The following is a 15,330-nucleotide window of genomic DNA, read 5'->3' as shown; positions in this document are numbered from 1 at the left end:
TAAACCGTTCGTTGATACGATCTCGGAATAGAGAGATATTCGCGTTTTTGCGAGAGTGCGCCAAGCTGCTCTCTATGGGGCCCACAAAGGCGGTTTAAGACATATGGACATATATAAGATACCTCAACCCCGTTTTAAGTCATTATTTTTCAGTATATTCAGACCTTATAACCCTAAAAACAGTCTCTCAAGGTTCTCTCATGATCCAAGACCCAAACAAAGGGCAAACAACACAAATCAAATGTCGGGAATCCCGTGGCGCTAGTAAGTTTCTTGTTCTTCTTGTTGTTGCTGATTTTTGTGTTGTTCCAGCTCGTGTGGGAGGTTGTTTTAAGTGTTTTATGTCCTGTAAATACACCTTCAAGTTTTTAATATCAACCCTAGGTGATTTGAAGTCTTCTAAAGTAATTCTAGTGCCGAAAAACCCGAATTAATTGCTAGTTTCGCTTCCTTGTTTCTTGTGGCAGAATTGAAGGGATATTTCGTGGAAAATTAAGGTAAAATTGGAGTTGTTCTTTCTGTTTAAAGGTAAGGAACCTCTTACTCTATATATATTTAAGATTATCCAAGTTGCAGCTAAGTCGTTGAAGCTAGAACTTGTGAAATATATATCGAAAAGCTTGGTAGTAATGTTGTTGGTTGGTGGACTGTTTTGGAGGCTCAATATGATTATTAATGATGTTGTTTGGGCTGTTTGGTGATTTTATTGACTTGTGGGAAGTCATATAAATAGGGGAGGTGCTGTCCGTTTCATCGTAAAATAGGTTGTGGTCGATACATAATAGTTACGACGCTTAAACGATAATGATAGTGTCATTTGTCTTATTGTAGACTAAGGAGTCGTGATATTTGCATAGCTTGAGGTTGGGCAGTATATACAAGGTATGTGAGTCTATCCCCTTCATTCTTTTGCACGACTCCGATTGTACATAATGTAATGAACGAGCTCCCAAAGATACTCTACTCTTAGAAGCTAGCAGTACTTACATTGCTGCCCTTCTTATGAAACGATTGGTATTGATGTTACTTCTCTTATTCTTATATTATCAATGTTGTTGGTAGTTCCTGATTCTTATAAGTTTCTTGATGAAGAGTTAATCCTAATAACGTGTACGAAGGATACCGACCTTACGTCACTCCGAAAGGTTCAAAATGTGATTCCAATGAGTCCAGCATGCATCATATATATGTATCTATTTTACTCTACCGAGCCGCGCTATAGTTGGCCGGGTATGGCACCTATTGTGCAACCACTGATCAGTTGGGTTTTACCGAGCTCCACGTGGCCGGGTACGATTCTACCGAGCCCTATGATGGCCGGGTACGTTTTACCGAGCCTATTATGGCCGGGTACGATATGATGATGGTGATGCCCACAAAGGCGTATGTTTTAAAAGTTTATGTATATATATGTATGTATCATGTATTTTATGTCAGTAGCCCTCAGAGGTACCCAGATGTCACAGGTTGTATATTCTCTATCCATGTTTATATTACTGTTCTTACTTATGCTTTCTTGCCTCACATACTCAGTACTTTATTCGTACTGACGTCCTTTTTATTTGTGGACGCTGCATGTCGTGCTGCAGGTCCTGATAGACAGGTAGACGTAGCTCCCCCACCACAGTAGGCTGTCCAGTTCAGCGGTTATTGGCGAGATCCCTTCTCCGGACTTGCCGTGGTCTTGGTATGCATTTTTGTTATAGACCTTATGGGTATGTCGGGGCCCTGTTCCGGCAATGTTGTAGCACTTATGTTCTTTTAGAGGCTCATAGACAGGTGTCGACTTATGTATGGTTTAGAATGCCTTTTCGGCTGATTTTTGTTGTATAGTCTTTCATGGCATCATGATAGCTCGTACCTTATATATAGTTTCTTGACAGTCTTGTCGTCCCATGTTATGTATGTTCATGACATTATCTTTCATTGTTGGATGTTCATGATCCATGTCTACTATTTATATTGATCTTGTCGGCCCTTAAAGATAATAAGGAAGGTTAGATAAAATGTACGTTGGTGCTCGGCAAGTATGGCCCGGGTGCTAGTCATGACCCTCCAGTTGGGTCGTGACAAGGTTGATGACTGAGTGAGGCCGAGGGGCTGATTGTGAGGTATTATACTATAGCACGTGAGTTGTCCGTGCGGATCCTGATATTATACTATAGCACGTGAGTTGTTCGTGCAACACGTTAGTTGTCCGTGCGGATCCAGATATTATATTATAGCATGTGAGTTGTCCGTGTGGATTATAGTGCTTGGGCTGAAGGTGCCTCTCCAGAGTCTGCATACACCCCCAGTGAGTGTAGGTACCTACTGAATGCGAGTGCCAAGTGCTGAGTGAATGGGAGGGCTGAGTGACTGTGGTCCTGAGAGGATGCGTTTGATTTCATATATGTTACACCTAGCTGCCATGCATCACTGTCTTGATAATTTATGAAAGATATTGCACTCTATTTCAGTTGAACTTGACATGAAATTACTGTTTTGGCCTTAATTGTCGAACTTGAAAGCATACCTACCTTCCATGTTAAAATCACTGCAATTGAACTAAAACTGTAAAGCTCGTCACTACTTCCAGTTCTTTATTTATTATTGTTACTTGCTGAGTTGGTTGTACTCATACTACACCCTGCACTTCGTGTGCAGATCCAGGTGTTCCCGGACACAGTGGGTATCGATTTCTGCGCACAGTTGGTCTTCTGGAGATTTCGAGGTAGCTGCCGGTGTTTCACAGACCTTGTTTCTCTTTCCCTAACTTTCCACTTATTGTATTTGGTTTCAGACTATATTAGAAAATGTTTTCCAGACTTGTGATGTATAGATGCTCATGTACTCAGTGACACCCCGATGTTAGGAATTTCCGCATTGTATTTTGGATTTCTATCCTGTTTATGAGAAGTTGTTATCATTTAAACTATTTTAAATCCGTTTTCTGTTAACTGTTGGAGTTATTTCATAAATGGCGGCTTGCCTAGTATCACGATAGGCACCATCACGACAGGTTAGGATTTTGGGTCGTGACAAATAGGCAGCTAATTTATCAACTTCTTTTATGTGGAAAGTCAGATCGATGTTTCTTGATATGCTTTGACTTTAATTATTAGAACTGTTTATCCGACAATCAATTGCTAATTATCAGATAATGTTCTTAGCGTGTAATGTGTTTATGTCATGACCCCAATTTCCTTCCGTAGGATGCCGTGACGGTACCTAGTCTCTAAGACTAGGTAAGCCTAAGCCTAACACTCACTAAATAATTAGAAGAATTAACCAATCAAATGAAAAATACGAGACAAAAATCTTATACAAATTACAATTCTTAAAACTGGTAGTACAAGTCATAAGCTCTACTGAGTTTGCTAGAAAATACCTAAATACAACTATTTGGATGGAATTAAACAGTACAATGAAAATATCAGAAGGTGACTCCGAGGCCTGCGAATGCGACGACAGGTTTACCTTGAGTCTTCACAGCTCGACCAACCAGCTAATAATCAACAACAACCGAGGCACCTGGATCTGCACAAAAATGTGCAAAAGTGTAGTATGAGTACACCACAATGATACCCAGTAAGTATCAAGACTAACCTCGGTGGAGTAGTGACGAGGGACGGTCAAGACACCTACCGGACTAAACAACCTAAACAAGTGTGTAGATGAACTAACAGAGAAACAATATTAATATAAAGCTAAGCAGGATAAGGAATACAAGAAAATACTTGCAATGATACACTAGTAACAAAAATATTCAACAGGAAGCAGTCAGGTAATAATGCTGTAGAATAACTAATCACAGTCTAAGTCCGGGGAAACCAAATAAAGGGAAAACTAGCAACAACTCAATGAGAACAACCGCTTTCACACCAAATCTGTTCAAGCATTTCCACGAGGTACCGAACCTCATAATCACAACTCACGGGTCCCAATTCATGAATCCTAATCACTTGGAATCTTGTGCCCACATTACAACTCATAACTATACGGACGACTCACATGCCAATAGAACAATCCTCACACAGAAGGAAAAAAGACAAGAGTTCGTATAATGGTTAATGTCATTAGGATTTGCCTTTTAAAACCGATATGGGTGATTTAACTACGTGTATGCCTGTGCAAGTGTTCTACCATAATTCCAGTCAACAAATAAGAGTAGAGTTAATGAATGGCACATAAGCAACGATCACCATGAAATGTACGGTGTAAAAGAAGAAACAATGAAGTTTGAAGCAGCGACCAACACAACAAGATTAGCTACACAGAGCTGAGCAAATAGTGCAACATAGAGGAAAACAATTAATAGTATTCAAAGGAAAGCAACAATCAAAGACAAGTGTACAGAAAAGGGGAAATAATAACAAGAGCACTCCCGAGGTGCGACCTTGTAGTCTTAAATCGTAAATGAATCACAACTTTCCATATATCACCGCGGGAGCCTTTATATTTAGTTTTTGAAAACCAATTTCACGAAATAGCATCCCGCGTTTCAGCCCACCTAATCACACCACATGGCTTCTAGTAGTTTCCCTACTAGCCACGCGTTTCAAGCCCACCTTGTCTCACCGCATGCGTTTCAACACCAAAACCTTATACCACCGCTTGCGTATCAATAACAATAGCACGACAGTAACCTCGTGCAATACAATAACAACCGTACGATAGAAACCTCGTGCAAACACAATAACAACCGCATGACAGAAATCTTCTGCAACACAATAACAACCGCACGGCAGAAACCTCATCCAAACACAATAACAATCGCACGGCAGAAACCTTGTGCAAACTTAATATAAACCGCACAACAGAAACCTCATGCAACACATAATAATTTTCTCAACAAAACATGTATGCCAAAGACATAACAACTCAGATAAATGATTTTCACCATCTGTGCCCACATGCCACAACATTTACTCAAAACAGTCTCAATATCACAACCACATATAGCCCTCGGCCCAACAATACTGAATACAACATCAATAATAACACGATAATATGGTAAGTAAATCAACACAAGAACTTCAGAACACAAAGAAATGAAAGAACAAACTCATAGAGAAAGACACAATAGGGAAATAATAGTCTCAACAAGAATAGTTCAACAAGGGAGAGGTAATGTATAACAATGATTCCACAAAATTGCAATTCGATAACAAGAGAGATAACATGAATCAATGACCCCAAATAAGAATACGTCAACAATGAAAGGAGTAACAAACTTCCATTAAGGCTAAGCAATTACAGAAGAGATAATAATGATTTCAATTAAGTTTAAGCAATTACGAATTTCAATTAAGGTTAAGCAATTATGGAAAGTTAGCATGACGATAAAAAAGGCAACAGATTTAGTTAGGGCACATAAGAGTTTAATCGGCAATAAGGATAGAACATGAAGTAATTAATTCCAATTAAGGCACATAAGGGTGAATTTAATAAATGAGTAATTTAACATGACAAAATAACAACATATTTAATGGACATAAGACCTAAGAGCACTAGATGATCAAATTTCCACAAATAACTCCGGACATACACTCGTCACCTTGCATATTCAGCCTTCACATGACACAATTAGCATAGAAGACTCGAATCCTAAGGGGCAGTATAACGACCAGCTGGTCGTTTTGAGAGTTGTGGTCCCGTTCCCCTATTTACTATTCATCCCATACTTAACTATTGTTATGTGACTTGCCGGGGTGGTTGGTTCGGGCCCGGAGAGGTTTAAACCGAGACACTTAGAATCAAGGTTGATTGGATGTTGATTATGTGTAAATGACTATGGAATAGAGTTTTGATGGTTCTGTCAGCCCCGTTGGGTGATTTTGGACTTAGGAGTGTGTCTGGATTGTGAATTGGAGGTCCGTATTTGAATTAGGCTTGAACTAGCAAAAGTTGGAAATTTAGAAGTTTGACCGAGAGTGGATATTGTGGATACCGGGAATAGAATGGGGTTCTGGGTGTTGAAGTAGGTCCGTGGTGTCATTTGTGACTTATATTCAAAATTTGAGGTCAATCAGACGTGATTTGATAGGTTTCGTCGTCATTCATAAAAGTTGGAATTCCTTGGTTTCAATAGGCTTGAATTGGGGTGCGATTCATGTTTTTGATGTTGTTTGATGCAATGTGAGGGCTTAATTAAGTTCGTGTCGTGTTTTTTAACTTGTTGGTATGTTTGGTTGAGGTCCCAGGGGCCTTGGGTTGATTTCAGATGGTTATCGGATCGAAAATGAGACTTAGAGCATTGCTTAAGCTGGGAGCCTTCTGGTGTGATCACACCTGCAAGACTCTTGGCTGCAGGTGTGATGCCGTAGGTGTGGCTAATGTTGCATATGTGTAGAGCTGGGCTGGACTGGGGTAGGATGCAGGAGCGAGGGGTCATCCACATCGGCGAGCCCGCAAGTGCGAACAAGGCTCCGCAAATGCTGAGAAGCGGGGCATAGGCTGCCTTCGCAGAAGTGGATCCTAGGCCGCAGAAGTGCTTCCGCAGGTGCGGACCCTGTGAACTTAAGTTGCTTCCGTAGAATCGGAAATTCTATCAGAAAAGAGATACCACAGGTGCAACTATTTGGCCCGCAGGTGCGAAAGCACTGGGCAGTGTTTAAATCCGAAGGGTTTCATGATTTCTCTAATTTTGGACTTTGCAAACTCGGTCTAAGGAAATTTTTGAGAGGATTTTCGAGGGGTTTCTTGAGGTAAGTCACTTGTGGTTAAATTTATTCAATGATTTAGTTTCCTCATTGAATTCCCCACCTAGATTGTGTGTTTTGAGGTGTAATTTTGGGAGTTGAGGCTAGAGATTTGGAGAGTTTAAATTAGGGATTTTTGTATCGATTTGGTGTTGGATTTTGGTAAATTTGGTATGGTTGGACTCGTGGTTGAATGAGCTTCCAGATTTTGTGACTTTTATTGGATTCCGAGGTGTGGGCCCCGGGGCCAGCTTTCGAGTCGACATTTTGACTTTTGATTAATAATTTAGTATTTTCTTATGGAATTGATTCCTTTAGCCCGTGTTGATTGCATCGAACTGTTTGTAGATAGATTCAAGGCATTTGGAGGCCGATTCGTGAGGCAAAGGCATGTTGTAGTGGAGATTTGCAGAGTTTGAGGTAAGTAACAGTTCTAAACTTGTTCTGAGGATATGAAACCCCAAATTTTGTGTCATGTGATTGGTGTTGAGGTGACGCACATGCTAGGTGACAGGCGTGTGGGTTTGAACCATAGTAATTATGACTTGGTCAACTCCATGGAACTGTATAATTCTATAATCTGTTGGTATCCGTATATTCTCCATGTGTTATAGAAATTGAGCTGCAAATCATGTTAGAAATCATGCGTAGGCTATGTGTTGATACTGAAGGGACCCATATAGGTCGTGTTACATGTTGCATTATCTGCTTAATTTCCACTTTATTGTACTCAGTCACAGTTTTTCCTTGCATATTATATCTCAGTCTCTATTCGTCTTTATTGATACATTATATCATCGCTGTTTGGGCTGTTTATCTTTATTATTAGGAGCTCGAGAGACTGGAGAGATTGATGACTGAGTGAGACCGAGGGCCTGATTGTGAGGATATTTATGGGATCAGGTTCCATGCCACATCATGTTTATTTGATTCATGCCATGATTGGCTTATTATAGCACTTGGGCTAAAGGAGTCCCTCCGGAGTCTGCACACCCACAGTGAGCGCAGGTACCTATTGAGTGCGAGTGTGAGGGCCGAGTGACAGGGAGAAATGAGAGGCTGTGAGGAATGAGTGACTGTTAGGTTGGAGTGAATGAGAGGACCGAGTGACTGTTATTATAAGAATATGCACTTGATTTCATTACTGTGTACTTCAACTAGCATATATTATTGTCATGTAGTTTCTAAGAGATGCCATATCCTATTTCAATTGAACTTGACATGAATTAACTGTTTTGGCTTTAAATGTCGAACTTGAAAGCATGCCTATTTTTCCTGTATTGTAAATTTCTATAATTGAACTGTCTCTGTGAAGCTCGTCACTACTTTCAGTCCAATAGTTAGTCTTGTTACTTACTGAGTTGGTTGTACTCACGCTACACCATACACTTCGTGTGCAGATTCAGGTGTTACCGGACACAGAGGGTGTTGATTATCTGAGCAGCTTGATCATTCAATGATTTCGAGGTAGCTTCCCGGAATTCGCAGACCCCCACTCTCCCTCCCTATCTTTCAGCTTTATGTATTTAGTTTCAGTTTTTCATAGGCAGTATTTTCAGACTTGTGTTGTATAACCTCTCATGTACTCAGTGATACCCTAGTTTTTGGGAACTTCCGTATTGAGTTTTGACTTTCTATCAAGTTTATGAGAGTTTTATTTATTTAAACCTGTGTTATTTCATTTTTTCGTTTAAAAATGTTAGAAATATTTTGAGGTGTCGGCTTGCCTACTACCACGTTAGGCGCCATCACTAAAGGCTAAGTTTTGGGTCGTGACACATTGGTATGAGAGCCTAGGTTACATAGGTCTCATGAGTCATTAGCAAGTTTAGTAGAGTCTTGCGGATTGGTATGGAGACGTCTGTACTTATCTTTGAGAGGCTACCAAACCCTTAGGAAACTTCACATTCATGTATTCTTGTCGTGCGGATTTGGTGATTTCGGGAATTAAACCTCTGTTATTATATTCTCTCACAGATGGTGAGGACACGTGCTACTGGACAGGACGGACACCAATACCACGAGCTAGGGCCACGAGAGGACAAGGTCACAGTACGGGCTGTGGTAGGGTCAGAGGAGCAACTCGTACAACAGCTAGAGCAGCACCTATAGATCCACCAGTTGCTCCAGTGCAGGAGCAGGTTCCAGAGGTGGTTGAGCTAGTAAGGCCGGCTCAGGCACCAGTTATGCCCATTGTGATTCTAGGCCTTCAGGAGTCTTTGGCTCATATTTTAACAGTGTGCACTAGCCTTGCTTAGGCAGTTTCAATTCAGACCGTGCTAGCCACTTCTCACGCAGGGGGAGGTACTCAGACTCCCGCAGCCCGTACTCTAGAGCAGGTGATGCAGGGGATTTAGACGCTAGGGGTATTGCCAGCCCAGCTGGTTGCAGGTGCTCAGGACTAGGTGCGTCCCATTGTGAGTGAGGATAAGCAGATGAGACTTGAGAGGTTTGGGAGACTCCAGCCTCCATCATTCAATGGGGTTTTCTTGGTTAGGTGTCAGCAGATTCTTCGTACCGCGGGTATTCTGGAGACCAATGGGGTTTTATTCAGTACTTTTCAGTTTACTAGGGCTGCTTTTAGATGGTGGGAGACCTATGAGAAGAGCAGGCTAGTCAGTGCTACACCACTGTCATGGCATGAGTTCTCTGTTATCTTCTTGGAGAAGTTTGTGCCATCAACCCGCAGGGATAAGCTGCACATGCAGTATGAGCAGCTACGTCAGGATGGCTTGTCTGTGACCCAGTATGAGATGAGATTTTCAGAGTTGGCTCGTCATGTAGTTTTGTTAGTTCCCACTGAGATGGAGAGGATTAAGAGGTTCATTGATGGCCTCACCTATCAGTTGCGTTTTGCTATGACTCAGGAGAGTGTATCTGGTGCTCGGTTTGACGAGGTGGTTGATATTGCTCGGCTACTAGAGATGGTTCGTAACCAGGAGCATTAGGAGAGGGAGTCCAAGAGGCCTCGTGGATCGGGTGGTTTCAGCGGTGTTCCTTCTGGGGGTCAGTTCTACCATATCAGGGGGGTCATCCTTATAGGCACGCCCAGATGGCTCGTCTAGTTCATCATGATGTATCATCCAACCATGGTTCATACAGTGCTCGTCAGGGTTAGTCATCTCTTAGTGCCTTTCTAGATAAAAGTTCATCCCGTACTCCATCAGTTCAGGGTTCATCTATGCCAGGTCCTTCTAGTAGTTACTCTAGTACTCGGGGCCCGATTTAGTCCCCACCACCACCGGGGAGTTGTTTTGAGTGCTGGGAGTTTGGGCATATGTGGAGATAGTGTCCTCATCGCCCGGGAGGTCCGGTGCAGCAGAGGAGTCAGGCTGTGACTTCCACACCAGTTACTTCACCACCCGCACAACCAGCTAGGGGTCGCCCTAGAGGGGGAGGTTGATCAGGTGGTGGTCATGCCCGATTCTTTGCTATTCCTGCCAGGCCAGATGTTGTTGCTTCAGATGCAGTGATCATAGGTATTATCTCAGTGCGCCACAGTGATGCTTCTGTATTATTTGACACTGGTTCCACTTAATCGTATATATTATCGTATTTTTCTCATTATCTAGATATTCTCTGTGAGTCCGTAGTCTCATATGTTCATATATCCAGCCCAGTGGGCGATACTATTATTGTTGACCGTGTATATCAGTCATGTATAGTGACTATTGGGAGATTGAAGACTAGAGTTGATCTCTTATTGCTTAGTATGGTTGGTTTCGACTTGATCTTGGGTATGGATTGGTTGTCTCCATGTCATGCTATGCTGGATTGACACGCTAAGACCTTGAAGTTGGCGGTGACGAGGTTGCCAAGGATCGAGTGCAGAGGTTATCTAGATTATGTTCCCAGCAGAGTGATTTCATATCTGAAGGCCCAATGGATGGTTGGGAAGGGTTGTTTATCTTATTTGGCCTTTGTGAGGGATGTTGGTGATGACACTCCTACTATTGATTTTGTTCCCATGGTGCAAGATTTTCCGAATGTGTTTCCTACAGACCTGTAGGGCATGCCACCCAATAGGGATATTGATTTGGTGCTGGGCACTCAGCCCATTTGTATTCCTCCATTTTGTATGAGACCAACTGAGTTGAAGGAATTGGAAGAACTACTTTAGGAACTTCTTGATAAGGGGTTTATTAGGCCTAGTGTGTCGCCTTGGGGTGCACCGGTTCTGTTTGTGAAGAAGAATGATGCTACTATGTGGATGTACATCGACTATATGCAGTTGAACAAAGTAACAATCAAGAACAAATATCCTTTGCCGTGCATTGATGATCTATTTTACTAGATTCAGGGAGCGAGGGTGTTCTCTATAATTTATTTGAGGTCTGGGTATCACCAGTTGAAGATTCGGGACTCAGATATTTTAAAGACGACATTCAGGACCCGTTATAGTCATTATGAGTTCCTTGTGATGTATTTTGGGATGACCAATGCCCCAGCAACATTCATGCATCTGATAAACAGTGTATTTCAGCCTTATCTCGACTCATTTGTCAGAGTATTCATTGATGATATCCTGGAGTACTCTCATAGCTAAGAGAAGCATGCCCAACATTTAAGGATTGTGTTGCAGTGGTTGAGGGAGGATAAACTTTATGTCAAGTTCTCAAAGTGTGAGTTTTGGCTTAGTTTAGTGGTGTTCTTGGGGCACGTGGTGTCAAGTGAGGGGATTCAGGTAGATCCGAAGAAGATAGAGGCAGTTCAAAGTTGGCCTAGACCGTCCTCAGCTATGGAAATTCGAAGCGTTCTCGGCTTGGCCGACTATTATCGTCGTTTTGTGGAGGGTTTCTTGTCTATTGCATCGCCTTTGATCAAATTAACCTAGAAGGGTGCTACTTTCAGGTGGTCAGATGAGTGTGAAGAGAGCTTTCAAAAGCTCAAGATCGCCTTGACCACAACTCCAATTCTAGTTTTGCCTTCAACTTCAGGCTCTTATACAATGTATTGTGATGCTTCTCGGATTGGTATTGGGTGTGTCTTGATGCATGAGGGTAGAGTAATTGCTTATGATTCGCGTCAGTTGAAGCCTCATGAGAAGAACTACCCCATCCACGATTTATAGTTGGCTACCATCATTTAGGCATTAAAGATTTGGAGGCATTATCTCTATGGTGTGTCGTATGAGGTATTTACGGATCATCGGAGTCTCCAGCACTTGTTCAAACAAAAGGATCGAAATTTGAGGCAGCAGAGATGGTTGGAGCTGCTAAAGGACTATGATATTACTATTCTGTATCATCTCGGGAAGGCCAATATGGTGGCTGATTCCTTGAGTAAAAAGGCGATGAGTATGGGTAGCCTTGCATTCATTCCTGTTGGTAAGAGACCACTTGCAGTTGATGTTCAGGCCTTGGCCAACCAGTTCGTGAGATTAGATGTTTCTGAGCCAAGCCAGGTTCTAGCTTGTGTGGTTTCTCGGTCTTTCTTATATGATCGCATCATAGAGTGCCAATATGATGGTACTTATTTGTTTGTTCTTAAGGTCACGGTTCAGCACGGTGATGCCAGGGATGTTATTATTGGGGATGATAGGGTGTTAAGGATGCAGGGTCGAATTTATGTGCCCAATGTAGATGAGTTATGTGAGAAGATTCTTGAGTAGGGCCACAATTCGTGGTATTCTATTCATCCAGGTGCCACAAAGATGTACTGGGACTTGAGGCAACAATATTGGTGGATCAGAATGAAGAAGGATATAGTGGAGTTTGTACCTCGGTGCCTAAATTGCTAGCAGGTGAAGTATGAGAATCAGAGACTGGGTGGATTGCTTCAGAGGCTTTATATTCCAGAGTGGAAATGAGAGCGTATCACCATGGATTTTGTATTTGGTATACCACGAACTTCGAGGAAGTTTATTGCTATTTGGGTGATTGTGGACCGGCTGACCAAGTTCGTGCACTTCATTCCAATTAGGACTACTTATTCTTCAGAGCGCTTGGCTGAGATTTACATCAGCGAGATTGTTCGCCTTCATGGTGTGCTAGTGTTCATCATTTCAGATCGGAGCACACAGTTTACATCGCAGTTTTGGAGAGTAGTAAATCGAGAGTTGGGAACCCATCCTGAGTTTGGCAAAGCATTTCACCCTCAGACGGACTTAAAGTTAGAGCACACTATTCAGATATTGGAGGACATGCTACACGCTTGTGTCAATGATTTCGGGGGTTCTTGGGATCAGTTTTTGCCGCTCGCAGAGTTTGCCTACAACAACAGTTACCGGTCGAGCATTTAGATGGCTCCGTATGAGGCTTTGAATGGAAGACGGTGTCGATCCCCGGTGGGTTGTTTCGAGTTGGGTGAGGCTAGGCTATTGGGTACTGACTTGGTTCATGTTGCTTTGGACAAAGTTAAATTGATTCAGGATCAGCTTCGCATGACACAGTCTAGACAGAAGAGTTACGCCGATATGAAGGGTCATGATGTTGCTTTTATGATTGGGGAGAAGGTACTACTTAAGGTGTCACCCATGAAGGGTGTTATGAGGTTCGGGAAAAAGGGCATGTTAAGCCCTCGGTATATTGGGCCGTTTGAGGTGCTTTAGATGATTGGAGAGGTGGCTTACAAGCTTGCCTTGCCACATAGTTTGTCGAGTGTGCATCCGGTATTTTATGTTTCTATGCTCCATAAGCATGTCAGCGATCTGTCTCATGTTTTGAATTTCAACACAGTTCAGTTGGATGGTGATTTGACTTATGATGTGGAGCCGGTGGCCATTTTGGATCGGTTGGTTCGAAAGTTGAGGTGAAAGGACATATCTTCAGTGAAGGTGTAGTGGAGAGGTAAGCCAGTTAAGGAGCAGAAATCCATGCCTATTTGATCTCTAGGTATGTTTCTAGACCCGTTCGAGGATGAACATTTGTTTAAGAAGGGGAGGAAGTAATGACCCGACCAGTTGTTTTGAGAGTTGTGGACCTGTTCCCCTATTTAGTATTCATTCCCTGCTTAATTGTTGTTATGTGACTTGCTGGGGTAGTTGGTTCGGGTCCAGAGAGGTTTCAGAATGAATTGAAATACTTAGTCTCAAGTTTGACCGGATGTTGACTTATGTGTAAACAACTCTGGAATGGAGTTTTGATGGTTTCGTCAGCTCCATTGGGTGATTTTGGACTTAGGAGTGTGTCGGGATTGTGAATTGGATGTCCGTATTTGAATTAGGATTGAAATGACGAAAGTTGAAAATTTAAAAGTTTGACCGAGAGTGGACTTTGTGGATACCGGGCTCAGAATGGGGTTCTGGAAGTTGGAGTAGGTCCGTGGTATCATTTGTGACTTGTGTGCAAATTTTGAGGCCAATCGGGCATGATTTGATAGGTTTCGTCGTCGTTTGTAGAAGATGGTATTCTTTGGTTTCAATAGGCTTGAATTGGGGTGCAATTCGTGTTTTTGATGTTGTTTAATACAATTTGAGGGCTCAATTAAGTTCGTGTCGTGTTTTGGAAGTTGTTGGTATGTTTGGTTGAGGTCCCAGGAGCTTCGGGTTGATTTCAGATGGTTATCAGATCGAAAATGAGACTTAGAGCATTGCTGAAGCTGGGTGCCTTCTGGTGTGATCGCATCGCGAATTGAACTTATGAACTTTCAAATCTTCCAACTTTCAAAATGCGAGCCGAAACATGTCAAATCAATCCGGAATGACGTCAAATTTTGCATGCAAGTCCCAAATGACATAACAGAGCTAATCCAACTCTCGGAATCAAAATACAATCCCGATACCACCAAAATCAACTCTCGGTCAAACCTCTTAACCTTCCAAAACTTCAACTTTTTCAACTTTCACCAAAATGCATCAAATTACACTACTGACCTCCAAGTCCAAATATGGACGCATGCCTAAGTCCAAAATTACCATACGAAACTATTGAAATAATCAAAACATCATTTCAGAGTCATATACTCAAAAGTCAAATTCCAATTAACTCTTTTTCATTTAAGCTTCAAAAATAAGAATTGTTCTTTTAATTAAATCCCGAATCATCTGAAAACCAATCTCGACCACACACGCATGTCATAATACACATTACAAAGCTTTTCGAGACCCTAAGCCACTGAACGTGGTGCTAATTCCCAAAACGACCGGTCGAGTCGTTATATTCTCCCCCTCTTAAAAAAATGTTCGTTCTCGAATGTGCCCAGTACCACTCTGAGGTCATCAAATCACTGAATGTACTCATCATAAATATACTCGCGGGTGACTCCATGTCACCCCAATCCACATAGGCCCGACAACGCCATCTCAACTGAATATTATTCCTTCCACCTATACTGGCAAACCTTAGAACCAAATTTCTCATCATCCAATCATTTCCAAATGACCTGATTCCTACATCAACACATGGTACCAACCTCAACTAGTTGCGACAACTTATGCCTACACCTGCCAGGTGCAACCACACGACTTAACATATCACACATATGCCGTAAACAACAACTCTAGCCGTAGTAGTTGCCCATAATCAAATTCAATACCGACAATTAGCCTCATATCCGTTAGTACCATATTTCAAACCTTCAAAACACTGATAATGATGCAAGAAACATGAAGACCTCATAACTATTCACCCGAACCAACAAGTCGCATCTAACGCCACCGGGGCACACACCTCGCAAGCTAAAACTCAATAAGCACAACACAAATATG

The 15,330-nt window shown here is 42.1% G+C and overlaps 2 protein-coding genes across 2 annotated transcripts; both read left to right on the top strand.

Annotated features, from left to right (window-relative positions):
- Window positions 1-9,118: 9,118 nt before the first annotated feature.
- LOC138894592 (uncharacterized) lies at window positions 9,119-9,631 on the top strand. The gene has a single exon (XM_070179297.1). It carries the CDS (start codon window positions 9,119-9,121, stop codon window positions 9,629-9,631), a length of 513 nt encoding a protein of 170 aa, XP_070035398.1.
- Window positions 9,632-11,946: 2,315 nt separating this feature from the next.
- On the top strand, window positions 11,947-12,294 carry LOC138894591 (uncharacterized). The gene has a single exon (XM_070179296.1). The coding sequence runs from the start codon at window positions 11,947-11,949 to the stop codon at window positions 12,292-12,294; it is 348 nt and encodes a 115-aa protein (XP_070035397.1).
- The last annotated feature ends 3,036 nt before the right edge of the window (window positions 12,295-15,330 follow it).

Source organism: Nicotiana tomentosiformis, chromosome 6, assembly GCF_000390325.3.
Source record: "Nicotiana tomentosiformis chromosome 6, ASM39032v3, whole genome shotgun sequence".
Lineage (NCBI taxonomy): Eukaryota > Viridiplantae > Streptophyta > Magnoliopsida > Solanales > Solanaceae > Nicotiana > Nicotiana tomentosiformis.
This window is presented reverse-complemented; position numbering and strand designations above follow the sequence as displayed.

Coding starts and splice junctions, on each gene's coding strand:
- LOC138894592 (XM_070179297.1), top strand. CDS start 9,119: ATGAGACTTGAGAGGTTTGGGAGACTCCAGCCTCCATCATTCAATGGG.
- LOC138894591 (XM_070179296.1), top strand. CDS start 11,947: ATGGTGGCTGATTCCTTGAGTAAAAAGGCGATGAGTATGGGTAGCCTT.